Source organism: Zea mays, chromosome 5 (assembly GCF_902167145.1).
Source record: "Zea mays cultivar B73 chromosome 5, Zm-B73-REFERENCE-NAM-5.0, whole genome shotgun sequence".
NCBI classification, from domain to species: domain Eukaryota; kingdom Viridiplantae; phylum Streptophyta; class Magnoliopsida; order Poales; family Poaceae; genus Zea; species Zea mays.
This window is the reverse complement of record NC_050100.1, coordinates 89,374,512-89,387,900: the sequence shown is the minus strand read 5'-3', so window position 1 is coordinate 89,387,900 and position 13,389 is coordinate 89,374,512. Positions and strand designations below refer to the sequence as shown.

Below are 13,389 nucleotides of genomic sequence, written 5' to 3'. Positions count from 1 at the left end.
TGTTTATAAGCGAAAACAATTTATTATCACGTGCGGACTCCGCGCGACACATGTGATCGACACGCGAGATACGCGATAACGACGTGTGGCAAGGTAAGCGACACGTGTAAATGGCACACGCGACGCACGTAAACGACGTGTGACAACACGTACGAACAGCACGCGCGATACACGCGAACGAACAACGGCGACGCGCAAACAACACACGATTACACGCGAAACAATGCGCGCAACAACGCGCGAGTCAACGTGACTACGCGCACGAACAACACGATGACGCGCAAACGATGTCATGCGCGAACAACAACAAACAAATAATTAATTAAAATATTTAAGATGGTATTAATCAAGTTAACTAACATTTATTTATAAAAACGCGAGTTAAAAACTATAAAACAGTTTTAATTAAAAGGTCATTTTAATAAGTATCGAATGAATAGCTAATTAAATAATATAGACTCGTGACATGATGAAATAATATTATTAATATGTTGACGATATTGTTATGAAATTAACGTAACGCGAATGGGTCGAAACGGATTTAATAACACGCGCGACCGCGCGAAACAACGTAAACGACGAGTGCGAACGACACGCGGATTTGCACATAACCACGTGCAAAACGCGCGCGCGATACACCAGATAAATTAAATAAACGTCGCATTTATATTAAACGAACATTAGGGCAAAACGTTTGAGTTAATATTAATAACGTCGACGTGCATTTATAAAGCGCAAGTTAATAACTATAAATTAGTTTAAGTAAATTACTAATTTAATAACTCTGATAAATAAATAATCAATTGATTAATTAAAAAGTGTATCACGACAAAATAATGTTACTAACATGAAGGCGACGAGGTTACGAAGTTAAGCGACTTAAACAGCACGAAACGGATTTAAATCACACGTGCTGATGACATGAATTTAATAATTTGTGGATTAATTGTGACGTGGCATAATGTGATTGGCCAGAGACATAACTACACATTTGGCCATGCTGAGCCCATGCGTAGAGGATCCGTGGGATTTAGTGTGTGGGCAGTTTTCAGATTTTGACCGCATGCAGATTTGCACACCGCATGATTCACGCATGGATGGCTGCATAGGGCATGGGTGCATGCATGTGGGTCCATAAGCGATTTAGTCTCCACGCATAGCCTGGGAATTGGCATGCGGCAAGCAACCGCGAGCATTAGCAGTAACATCTCCTCCAAATGCGGACACACGCAAGGGAAATTGGCATGCAGCCATGCGAGTGAGGTCCATGGCAGTTTTGTTTTCTTCCTCCCAAACGCACGGACGGGAGATCGGCGGGGGTTGGCTGCTGCGGTGCCTGAGGCCCACGCGCCGGGGGCGGGCGAGGACGCAGCAACGGACACGACGCGACGAGGCTCACTAGCGCGGCTGGGCGTAAAGGCGCGGGCGCAGCTTGGCTCACCGGGGCAGGATGGCACTGGCAGCTCGCCGGAGCGCTGCTGGAGCAAACAAGGCGACACGCACGGCGTGGCTTGAAGTAGGGCATGGCTGTGTGACCACGGCGGCTTCATGCGAAGGAAATACCAGAAACAAAGGACAGGAAAGGGAAAAATGCTCACCAGAGATGATAAAGTCCGCCGGGGACGAGGAAGAAGGCAGGTCACGGTGGCACCAGCGGAGGCTTGACAGCGCCGGCAGGTAGGAGCGACGATGCGGACATACCAGGTGAGGAGCAACGAGAGGGCGCTGGTCTTGGTGGACGAGCAGTGACGGCGTGGGTCCGACGAACAACGGCTGTGAATGGACCGCGCACTGGTTTTGGAGGCGTCGGGTACTAGTGGCTGGAGAAATAGAGGGGAGAGGAGAGGGTGCGCAGGTGTTCGGCAAGGGGAGTGTGGGCACAGACATCGGATTTCCCTGCGTCGTGGGCGAGATCGTGGCGTCAGTTCTGTCTTCCATACGCGAACGTGAGTATGGCGCGACGGCGTGAGCTGCGCAAACGTGCGCGTGGGCGCTGGGCTGTTGCGCGGGGCCACGCGGTTGGCGACTGGGCGAGCACGCGCTGGCGCGGCGCGCTGGTGGGCTGCACGCGGCTGCCTGCTGCCTGGGCCGTGAGCGGGGCTGGAGAGCGCGCGCGCTGCTGGGCCGTCCAGGCGAGGGCAGCGAGGTGGGCCGGCTGTAAGGGGAGTTGGGCTAGGAACGATTTACCCCTTTTCTTCTTTCTACTAGGTCAGTGCCCGTGCGTTGCAACGGGAACATATAAATTAGTCAGGAACCATCTTAGAAGGTTTTGCCAAAACATATTCACACAAACAGTAAATTAGTCAGCATTATATTCATTTACGAGAAATTGTTATACAATCACATGAAAAACAACTAATTGTGATTCCTCTTTTCAAGTATTGCTCTAGCTAAATTAGGAACTTGATTCCACACAAGAGGACACATTAAAGAATTTGGTATTCAGAAAGGAAAATATAGGAGCACATCGTCGTCAAAATATGAAAAGAGGAATACCACAGAATTCTAGAATTGTACTAACTTTAAGTTCGGGTACATAGCCTATGTAACAAAGGTGATATGATAAACAGCCAACTCAAAGGTAATCTGCATACCTAAGGTATAACATGATCATCACAGTATTGACCACCACAGTATTGTAGACATCATTCACTTGCACATGCCATAACTATAATGTTGTAGTGCCAGCCTTGAAATGTCATATTAAAATTGAATAATAGGTGTGGTCGTTGTGAAACTGAGGCACCTGACATAGAGGAACAATAAGCTTAAGATCAAACCTGTGTCACCCAGGTTAAGTGCTAAAACATGATTTCACAAGCTACCTAGCATAGTGGACATGTCCTTCTCCATCGTATATTGAGGAGCTTTGGGCCTAGTTGAAATCATGTATATTAAAGCTACTGATATTTCACAAGTCAGAAAGTATAGCCTAGGCATGTCAACTTCTAAATTTCAGGAAGAACTACCTAAGGAAACCCCTGTGATCTTCTAACACTTACAATGATTCATCGTCCTAGTCCAAAAATCTTGTCTAATAAATAAGCTAGTAGCAAAAATATGGGACGCTAGATTCCTTATACCAGAAATAAGGTGCTAGCAAAAAGAAAACATGACGAATACCACAGAAACTGTTTCTGCAAAGATACATAATCACACTTTCAGAAGAACAATTAAATTTATCTAAAGCCGAGTCTTGATGGTATCTATTGGAGTGGTGATAATCGACCAGCAAGCACCAACAGTTGTGATTCCTCCCGCCGCTCTCCCACAAGTCGTTCCTGGCGCCGGCCCACCCCTGGTCTGGCAGCATCTGGACGCGCACGGGCTACGCCGGCGCCGGCGCGCAGCTCCACTACGCCACGGGGACTGCGGCGGGCTCGGCGACGCGGTGCCCACGACGCTAGCGTGGGTGAACCTCCACCACGACAACGACCAGACCTCGTACGGCGTGAGCGTGGTGGACGACTTCAATGTGGGCCTGTCCGTGACCCCGCACGAGGGCCGCGACAACTGTCCCGTCCTCGCCTGCCGCAAGAAAACCTCACTGAGAGCTGCCCCGGCGAGCTGTAGCTGCGCTCCTCGGCCGACAGCATCCTTGCGTGCAAGAGCGGCTGCGAGGCCTTCCGCATCGACGAGCTATGCTGCCGCAACATGTACAACAGCCCGCACACCTGCCGCGCCTCCAAGTACTCGGAGTTCTTCAAGCGCGAGTGCCCGTAGGCCTTCACCTACGCGCACGACAGCCCCTCGCTCACCCACGAAGCAATAGCGAGAGCAAGCGATGAGGGGTCAGTTGTGGCTCGCGCGGAGGGGGAGACGACCGAGGGGGGTCTGGGGGCGACGCACGCGGGCGGGGTAGGGGCCATAGGATGGACGGTCCAGATTAACAGAAGGCAGAACAAGGGGAGGAAGACTACCTCTTCAGCCTTAATATAGTAGTATAGATAGTCAATTAAAAAATAATTATATAACAACTTTCATAATACAATATGTGCCTTTAATAATTGATCTACTTCTTTCTTTCACAAATTATCTAGGGTAAGTGAGCAGGCCATTTTTACTGGGTGCTCATGAGCAATCCGTTTTTCTTCTCTCTATGTTTCCATAAATAATTCTAACATAGCACCTCTTACTATCTATCTATGTCATCTTATTATACTCGCTCTTGGGGACCTCAATCGTGCGCATTTAAGCTCGATAGGCTCTTGTCGCACTGAGCCATATTGCAACCGATTAGAGAATGGTTCCACGAGTCCTCCGCTCCACGTAAAATTAAGCATGAGTGCTCTGTGTCGACATGATTCTGTGTTTGAGTTGAGAACGTCGTCCCCCGTTGGCAGAGGGTGACGTGCTAGTCTCTATAAAAAACACAAATACTGGATGGGAATTTGACCTAGCATACTTTAAATCCGACCAGTCTTGCTCGTAGGCTTTTGTATCTGGCGCTCGTCCACCCATGCCTCATCACGGGCCTCGTTTTCGATCAGCATGTGATACGCTTATTGAGCCCGGGTAAAAATCCCAAGTGCCAAGCCCAAAAAAACATCTTGTATAATTCTCGTGAGAGTTTAAAACAGGACATATATAGTACGTCGGAACTGCTTGTGCAATCGCTTTGGTAAGAACACTCTTTCTCTCCGGTTGACAAAGCTTGCTCCATCCATCCCTAAACCTTTTCCAGACTCTATCTCAACATCCATCGGAGAACACTAAAACATTTTTAATCTCTTCAGGATTACTGGCAGCACTTCCCATAATAGGTAGAGGACATGTTCATATTTATCTGTTGCTTTGAAAAAACCGAAGGCTATCATCCCTAAAGAAAGAGTACGTAGAGTAGGTGACTGTCTGACTGACCATCGGTGCCCAATTCGATTGGATGAGGAGCAAACCCTTCCTATTCCAGTTTGCATTGCCAGCACGAGAAATGAGTGCTGAAATAGCAGCACATGGAATATGCTGAATGCCATTTGAACTTTGAAGCATTTCTATAACTTTCAAGGAAGATGTCATTCGTACTGGTTCAATGTGGACAAAATTTGACGTACACAGGACCTTCATATACATTATATTAAGCGAAACTTAGCATCTTTCATCAGCATACCACTGGATAAACCATGTAAATGTTTACGACTAAAAAAAGGTTTCCACTTCGATGAGAGGCTGGTTTCAGTTCCATTACAAATGGTGAAAATCTGTTGTTGAAAAAAATAAAAGAATCAGGAATCAGGATCAACAATGATAAAAAATCGCCTGTACAAAGCTCTTCAGATTATCTTCAGGCCTTGCTTAATTTTGTTTGAAAATATTTTGTACACTTCATTTGTGTCCTGTGAGGTTACCCACCTAAAGCTGGAGCATGAACACTCGTAATAACCTCCGACCTGTTGGTATTCAGGCTGGTTATTGTCGCCGCCTCTCCTACCACGGCCCCTGAAACTGCGACCTCTTCCACGGGCATATCCATTGCCCATATATGCAGGGGAGTGATCGTCTTCCCAACCAGCATCATCATACTCATTGAACCCATTTCCTGAAACGTAACAAGGAGAAGAACCAAGTTTCATATGTGCTTCAAAACAACATATTCGTTGTAAACAACCAGAATCCTGCAATCTACTTGCCCTCTCAACAAATATTTGTATTCTGAGGATTAATAAGTGGTGTATATATGCAAATGAGGTTGTGAGCTTTGCATGAGCGCCTATGTGTTATGTGTCACATGCATTCTGGTATGGATGACATAATACACATGCAGATATAAGCAGAAATTTAATGATAATATGTCAACTGGTAGCAAGTATTGCTCCCAGCAACCACCTAACACAATAACATGTCTAACTCAGTGGCTGCTCCATAGGTACCTTTGGTCTTACATAGTTACATTCCTTAACAAGGACAGCCACATTAGTCAGTGCTAGCCTATGCACTTCCTAAAATATATGGCCACCAACTCAAGTAGGGCCTGACTAAGAGAGGAGATTTGATCTAGGAAACAGATTCAAAAATCTCATTTACAAATGGAACCTAAGGCTAAGGGTAAGCAAAAGAAGCTGAGAAATATGATGAAAAGGATATATCAATATACCTGAGAAGATTACTATAGAAATCAGGGTTCTCCATCAGCTTGTCAGTTGGAAATGAAGCATACTTAGGACCCAACTTCTCACGGATAGAAGTTGGTTGCATATCTATAAGAAAATTTAATCAGTAATGAATAGAGGTTTGTTAGTATTCATTGGCAAACTGACATGGAACAGAACCAATTTAAAAAATTCTGTCTTACATAAACCAAAAGCGTAGAGGTTCAGATTTTTGACCCTCATCACTCTCATGCCTTTGAAACCTATCCCAACAAGGACCTGAAGGTTTAATTATCAATGGAAATCGTCACATGGAGGGATCAAATCGAAGAATTTATACAAAATGATACGGAATCTGGAAATAATATTACCAAAATTATACGCTTTAATTTCAATGTTTCAAAACCATTAAAAATGCATTGTGCAGATACCGAGTGCATAATAACAAATCAGTACCAGTATACACTATATACGATTATGTAGACTTTTAGTTCAAAATTGTCAAAGAAGCAAGTTTGAATAGCCATAAAGTAAATCACAAACCATGTACCCAACTGGTACAATTTATGTATTGATCGCAATACACCACTAACTTGAAAATGATTTCAATTGAACACACACACACACACACAAAATGAAGTCAATTCCTCCAGATTAAGAGAAGTTATGGTTTTAAAGAAAATGGAAATACCGCTGCAGATGGACTGGAGTCGTCTTCCAGAAATGTTGGAAATTTTATTCCACTTTTTGGTTCAATTGGATCTTCTTGAAATAACCTCCGACATGTTGGTATTCAGGCTGGTTATCGTCGTCGCCTCTCCTACCACGGCCCCTGAAACTGCGACCTCTTCCGCGGGCATATCCATTGCCCATATATGCAGGGGCGTGATCGTCTTCCCAACCAGCATCAGCATACTCATTGAACCCATTTCCTGAAACGTAACATGTGAGGAATAATTGAACATGTGACAAATTGAGGGTTTACTCTGCAGCACTCAGCCTCACCACGTCCACCTCTGCCCCTGCCCCGCCCACGGCCTCGACCACCACGACCCCTTCCACGGCCACCAGGTGAGTGTGCATCTACAATCAATTAAATGAATTATGATGCCATACAGAATTATTAGAACGTTAACAATAAATAACACAAGGGAATCTCACACAATACCTTCATCATTATCATATTTAACCAAAGGCTTCACTTCATCAGCAGGCAAATGAGATATGCCAGAATGAGATAACCTTGAACTTCTGAAATGAAACAGGGCTAGCAAAATGATAGATACTTCACAGACACATTAGCAAGATGAATTGTACAGAGTCATGCAAGGTACAGTCCATTTCATGATCCAAAAAACAGAGACCCTGTGTAGTTCTACTTCTACGGGATGTAGGGTTCACCCACACACACACAGAGATAATGTATATGGTAGGCAATATACTGTAAAAATGCTGACGAATTCGTGATCAACAACGACAAGATGGTATTGACACAGGTGAGCCAAGAAAACACTGATCCACACGACCATACCTGATGACCATTGGGATTGAGTTTTTTATGGCAACTACCGTGCCGCCGGCGGGCCCGCCAGGAAGGCGGACGACGCCCTTGTAAACGCTCCCGAAGCCACCTCGCCGACCTTGAGCAGGCGGCTGAAGTCGCTGGTGGCGGCCCGGAGCTCCTGGAACCCGAACTCCCGGAGGTTGCTGGCTCCCCTCTCCTCGTACAGCTCCGGGATGCTCCGCGCCAACGACACCGAGCCCGAGCCCGATGACTTCTTCATGTTTAACCTGTGGTGAAAGTTCCACACTTACCAATGTGAGCACCAGAACAAACTCTTGTGGCGATGCTTTTCCATGCAAGAAAAAGCAAACACTCGATCAAAACTCCACCAAAGAAACAAACACGAAACAAGCGGGATGGCGAAATTGAGCAGATCGGACCAGGCAGGACGCACCTAGTTGTCGTCGTAGACATGAGGTAGGGACGCGGCCATTGCGGGGAGACGAAGGGGGCGGATGCAGACAGGCGCGGGCGTGGAGGGGGCGAGCGGGGGCACGGTGATGCCCTCGGTGGACGCCCTCATTGCACACTTAAGAGTAGTACAGATATGTTTAGCGTAGCAGAGAGGACCACGAGGAGGCGGTACGTCAAATGCCATAAACCCATTGATGCAGATAGTTTGTCCTGCTTGCTCCAACTTCACTATGTACTGCAGCACAAAGGCAATCAGTGGATTTAAGAGAAATAGAAGAAGTATATGTTTGCACCAAAGAATATCCAATAAATGAACTGTAACTTTGAAAATGAGATCATGGTTCCCTAGACAAGGTTTCACTACTAATTCAAACACTGAAGAAACTGTAAGTAGGGAGTTACCTGCTCTGGTGTTAAGGTGAAAGTCTTGTTTGCAATGGTGAATGCAAGATTTGGCATCTTTGAGATCTGATGACAATCAACAGTTGACTCGCCATTGGGGCTAGGGAGACGCTCACAGAACTGCAATGCACATTAAAATAAGAAATGCTGTCACATTCTGCACAGTTCCCAATCATAGAACTGTCCAAACATAACAAAGTATCCCAACCTGATTAGCTCGCAGAGACGCAATGATCCTGCAGAACCAAAAATAAATCAATACTTTCATCTAGGGAAAGAACATGTGACGAAACAGTCAGAAAAATAAATCATAGAAAGCTCCCTTCCAAGCTTTAAATTATGTCAAAGCGCTCCTAAAATAATTTGTCGTACCATCATCTAGAATCTGAAATGTTGAGAACAGGAAAACGGTAACGTAAAATATACAAGTAATTAGATGCATGGGTTAATGGTAACGGAAGGGGAAGAACAGTTACAGTGATACATGCAACGTATTTGAGGAAATGCCACCACCCCTCATAGCGGCATAGAAACTACAGGCGAGAGGCAATGACCGATGCCTTCCTAAGGTGTCTCTCACCTGTTGAAGAGGGCTGACTTGCCGACATTGGGGCAGACGAGGAGGAAGACTGCAATAAAGCATTGGTACTCTACAGGCAACATCTCATGCTTATGACACATGGTACAAAAAATATTAACAGCCCAGTGCTGCACTATGTAGTGATTAGTGAAGATCTTATTAAACTAAACCGCACCACATTTACATCCAGGTAGCATGAACTAAGATGCAATATGATAAAATATATTGCTATGAAAAAATAATTATTATTATTTTATACATTTGTTAGCATCACTAAAGTGGATGTTTACATACCTTAAAAGCTATATAAGATTATATTGTACCTGTGCTTTGTTATTGATTTAAAAATAAAAAATGATAAATATGTGTCGCTGGTGCATCAGCAAAATTACAGACTGGGTACCAAAGCCCAACAACTGCTAAGCGACAACGAAATTGAAGATTGACATATATCGCAACAGTTACCTTTTGTTCCAGTATCTTAGGGGAATTATAGAGAGGTCGAAGAACCTCAAGCACACTATAAGCCTGTATTAAAACACAAGAAAGAAAATTTAGACACATATCTGGTAAAAATAAAAATATGAGTAGATGCACATTTTAACAACCTTCTCACACTCAGATCACACGAGATCGAGGGGAAAAAGCGCACTGGAAGCCCCTGGTGGAGCAAACGACATGGAGTTTTAATAGATAAGATGTTATAAAAAATGTTTCAATCTCTCCAGCTTGTAAATATGGGATGTAACTATTGGGAAATTGAACAAGTCCAATAGAAATAGAGATCATACCAGTCACCATGGGTCTAGAAAAAACACAATGTCGGCTGAAGTAGGCATACACAGACAATATCAAATATGGAATTAACTAACCTCAATACAAGAGATAGCGGCATCTTGAACACTTCGTTCAAATCATTCATTAATTGTAGAACCTGCACAAGACAAAAAAAATCTTAGAGCTTTTGGACTTATCATACCATACAAAAGGATACAAATTTGGATATGATACCGACAGTGACATAAGACAACTGCTAAAGATATGAAATAGGTGCTTTATCGAGCAAAGGAGTAGAACACATATAGCCGACACTACAAGAGATGACAGTGTCTCGCATTGGAATCCTAGCATCTCCAAGAACTATGGTTAAATTATTTCAAGAAGCAAAAAGAATAATATGCCATATCATGAGTAATAATAGACTAAGATAGCAAAGAATAATATGCTATATTGGGTAATGTAGATAAATATAAAAGGCACACATCATAATTGGTATACATTCTCTGGATTGTCTCATCATGCAAAGCAAAAATCTAGATTTACTCAACCCACAGGAAAAATGCTCTTGCTCGATCTCATTTTAGGACAAAACAAAAAAGGTTTGTTCCAAAATAAATAATATAGGGGTTCTTTAGTGAATACAACATGGAGACAACTTCAACAATGAGAAAGTAGCAAAGCAAAACACCTACCACCATCAGCTTGAAGAACTTGGACATGATATCAATCTGCAAAAAACATATTATCCAACAGTAGAAAATTAATAATGGATTTAGTCTTCCGTTCTTAGTAAAATAAACAGAGTAATCAATCCTACCGAGGCATTCCCACTCCGTTTTATATCTGTCTGTCGAAAATACGACCTAGATATGTGATGATGCCCCATTTGCCTTTGCACCGTTACCAGACTAAAAAATATTGTTTACATCAGATGAGAAAAAGACCCACAAAGGAAGCCAATGCCACAAGCCCACAACAACGCCAGTCTTCCAATCTCAAGAGGCCAGTACAAGCAAAAAAAAAAAACTGAAACTCAAATCCAGAAATCAATCATCGTAATTTCCCTATCAAAATATCCACCAGTTCCAGTTACAAGATTAAAACAGATTCATTTTAGGAAAGTGGATCCCAGGAACAAGGAAATGTAAACAACCAGCGAGGTGAGTAGCTCTAGGGACCAAGAAAATGTAAGCAACCAGCGAGTTGATGTACTCAATCTAAAATAATAACAAAATTGTTTAACTAAATACCCTCAACATGCCCGCAATGACCAGTCCCAAAACAATCCTGGAGAAAGAGTTGTTCCGAGCAGAACCATGGGATGACAATTATAACAAAATCTGAAAGCTATGAATGGTCCTCAGATATAGAATACAAACCTAAATTGTCCTTTCACACAAGCCACAAACCAAATATTTTCCCCATGTATACGTACACAACGTTGCAGGCTCACTACCCATTGGTATATTTTTATACTGATATAAGTACTTGCTATTCTCTCTTGCTTTTCCTTTTTTCATTCACTGATGGAAGTCTGAACCAAAATCTACATGCATTGGTGGAATGGAAATGTGACCTCCACTTTCGTAAGTCCGAGCGGGCTTACAATAGACCGCTAATCAGCTCATGTCATGACAATTTGTTAGAGGTTACTTAACCGCACTTTGGTCCAGCCTAATATATATACAAGCAAAACACAAGAAGTGGGCTTTTGCAAGATAAGAGTAGGGGGTGGATGAATGCAAGCAGCTAGTTGTCAGGCACCAACTTTCTATACTCTTGATAGAAATCTCTATCTAAACGAGGGCAAGGGACAATCAAACACATGTAAATATAGAAACTAAAATTGATGAAACCACATGAAAACATTGCTTTGGCCGCAATTTCAAACTGAACCTATTTTGTAAAGGAAATCAAACGCCTAATCTCCAACAAACTATCAACACCAAGAAAGAAACCCAGTAGATAATAGCTAGGGTTTGACAGGGTGTAGGGTGCAGGGTGCGTACCTCGGGCGAGAAGGTGCACGAGGGGCGTGGACGCGTGGTGGTGGTGGTGCGCGCGGGGGCGGGCGCGCTCATCTCCTAGAGGAAGCTGTCGCCGCGGGAGGGGAGGGGGACAGAGAGGTGCGGAGGCCCGACCGCGCGTCATCCAATCGAAGAAATGGAAATCACTCACTTCTCGGAGGAGCTCGGGGTGGAGGTGGCCGGTGTCGGGTGGGGACGGGCTCCGTCCCGTGGCGCAGAGTGCGGCGCCTGCTCCGTCGAACCGTTGGTCGTGGTAGCGTCCATGACGAGATCCAGGATAAAGGGGCAGCGAGGGAGTCGGGCGTGAGGGAGAAGGAGGGGAGGGAGGCGGGCGCGGTCCTCCCAGCCATCGCGCTGGGATGGTGGATGGGGAGCGGACGGCGTCGGGGTGGGGACGGGAAGGGGCGGCGGGGGAGTCAAGCGCGAGAGAGAAAGAGAGGAGGGGGAGGGGAACGAGCGGGTTGGGGTCGCGGTTGCATCGTGGTGGAAGAACGGCTTAGATTCATCGAAGGCAAAGAACGGCTTAGATGCACCGAAGGCAGAACCAGGGGAGGCAGCCTACCCCTTAGAGTCTTAATAGGTAGTATAGATTTCTCTTACTCATTTTCTTTTCTTTCTACTTAGATTCAAACTCGAGTATGACACACAAGTTAAATAAGTACACACCCAGTAAGTTCATCAATCAAAACATGTGCCCCAGCATGTCATGCAACATTCAAGAATCCTCTATTACTCTATTTTACTAGTCTTACACCTACATATAAAATAAAATAATTCTCCACTTTTAGGAAAAAGATAAGGAAAGCAGAGAAATGACAGAGTAACACCTGAATTTGGTGGATATTAGAAAAAAATTTATACCCCCAAATTCAGGGTGTTACAATTAATTAGCGCTATTCATAAAAAGGATGATCTCTTTGACACCCAAGAGGACTTCCTTATTAAAGAAAACAAAAGGCATGTTAAGGTTAAAAATGTTTACGCTCTAGAAGTAGAAAAATGTGAAAAACTATTCAGTGAGCTAAGCACTTGCCATAAAACTATTGACAACCTTAGAAATGAGAATGCTAAACTTATTGCTAAGGTTGATTCAAATGTTTGTGATGATTCAATTTCCAATCTTAGAGATGATAATGCTAATTTACTTGCTAAGATTGAAAAGTTGAATGATTCTCTTGCTAGCCTTAGAAATGAAAATGAACAATTGATTGCTAAGGCTAAAATTTTTGATGTTTGCAATGTTACTATTTCTAACCTTAGAAGTGAAAATGATATATTACATGCTAAGGTTATAGAATTAAAATCTTGCAAACCCTCTACATCTACCATTGAGCATACTTCCATTTGTACTAGATGTAGAGATATTAATGTTGATGCTATTCATGATCACCTAGCTTTAATTAAGAAACAAAATGATCACATAGCTCAACTTAATGCTAAGATTAATGAGCATGACTTAGAAAATGAAAAATTTAAATTTGCTAGAAGCATGCTCTATAGTGGGAGACGCTCTGGCATCAAGGATGTCATTGGCTT

The 13,389-nt window shown here is 43.8% G+C and overlaps 1 protein-coding gene and 1 pseudogene across 19 annotated transcripts; one reads left to right on the top strand and one right to left on the bottom strand.

Moving 5' to 3' along the window:
- Window positions 1-1,952: 1,952 nt before the first annotated feature.
- LOC109939733 (osmotin-like protein) lies at window positions 1,953-3,939 on the top strand (annotated as a pseudogene).
- A 1,021-nt stretch (window positions 3,940-4,960) lies between these two features.
- Window positions 4,961-12,365, bottom strand: LOC103626682 (uncharacterized). Of its 19 annotated transcripts, none has more exons than XR_004849501.1 (15): window positions 11,836-12,365; window positions 10,644-10,734; window positions 10,519-10,554; window positions 9,655-9,980; window positions 8,675-9,574; window positions 8,467-8,586; window positions 8,045-8,299; window positions 7,618-7,877; window positions 7,255-7,337; window positions 7,092-7,169; window positions 6,778-7,018; window positions 6,290-6,365; window positions 6,092-6,194; window positions 5,350-5,536; window positions 4,961-5,198 (listed from the first exon to the last, which is right to left on the bottom strand). XR_004849501.1 is itself a non-coding variant. In XM_035959093.1 (5 exons), the coding sequence occupies exons 1-5, from the start codon at window positions 10,710-10,712 to the stop codon at window positions 8,845-8,847; spliced, it is 237 nt and encodes a 78-aa protein (XP_035814986.1). In that variant the 5' UTR covers window positions 10,713-11,822; the 3' UTR covers window positions 8,839-8,844. The 19 variants fall into 19 exon arrangements, 1 of the variants encoding a protein (XP_035814986.1); XR_004849509.1 differs by having other exon boundaries at window positions 5,049-5,536; window positions 8,675-8,702; window positions 9,512-9,574; XR_004849511.1 differs by lacking the exon at window positions 11,836-12,365 and having other exon boundaries at window positions 5,049-5,536; window positions 8,675-8,702; window positions 9,512-9,574; ... (1 more) ...; window positions 9,919-9,980; window positions 10,644-10,657.
- Window positions 12,366-13,389: the final 1,024 nt, after the last annotated feature.

Coding starts and splice junctions, on each gene's coding strand:
- LOC103626682 (XM_035959093.1), bottom strand. CDS start 10,712: ATGGGGCATCATCACATATCTAGGTCGTATTTTCGACAGACAGATATA. Junction 10,555..10,643: donor AACGGAGTGGGAATGCCTCG/GTAGGATTGATT, acceptor TGTTTTTTGCAG/ATTGATATCATGTCCAAGTT. Junction 9,981..10,518: donor AGTTCTTCAAGCTGATGGTG/GTAGGTGTTTTG, acceptor TGTCTTGTGCAG/GTTCTACAATTAATGAATGA.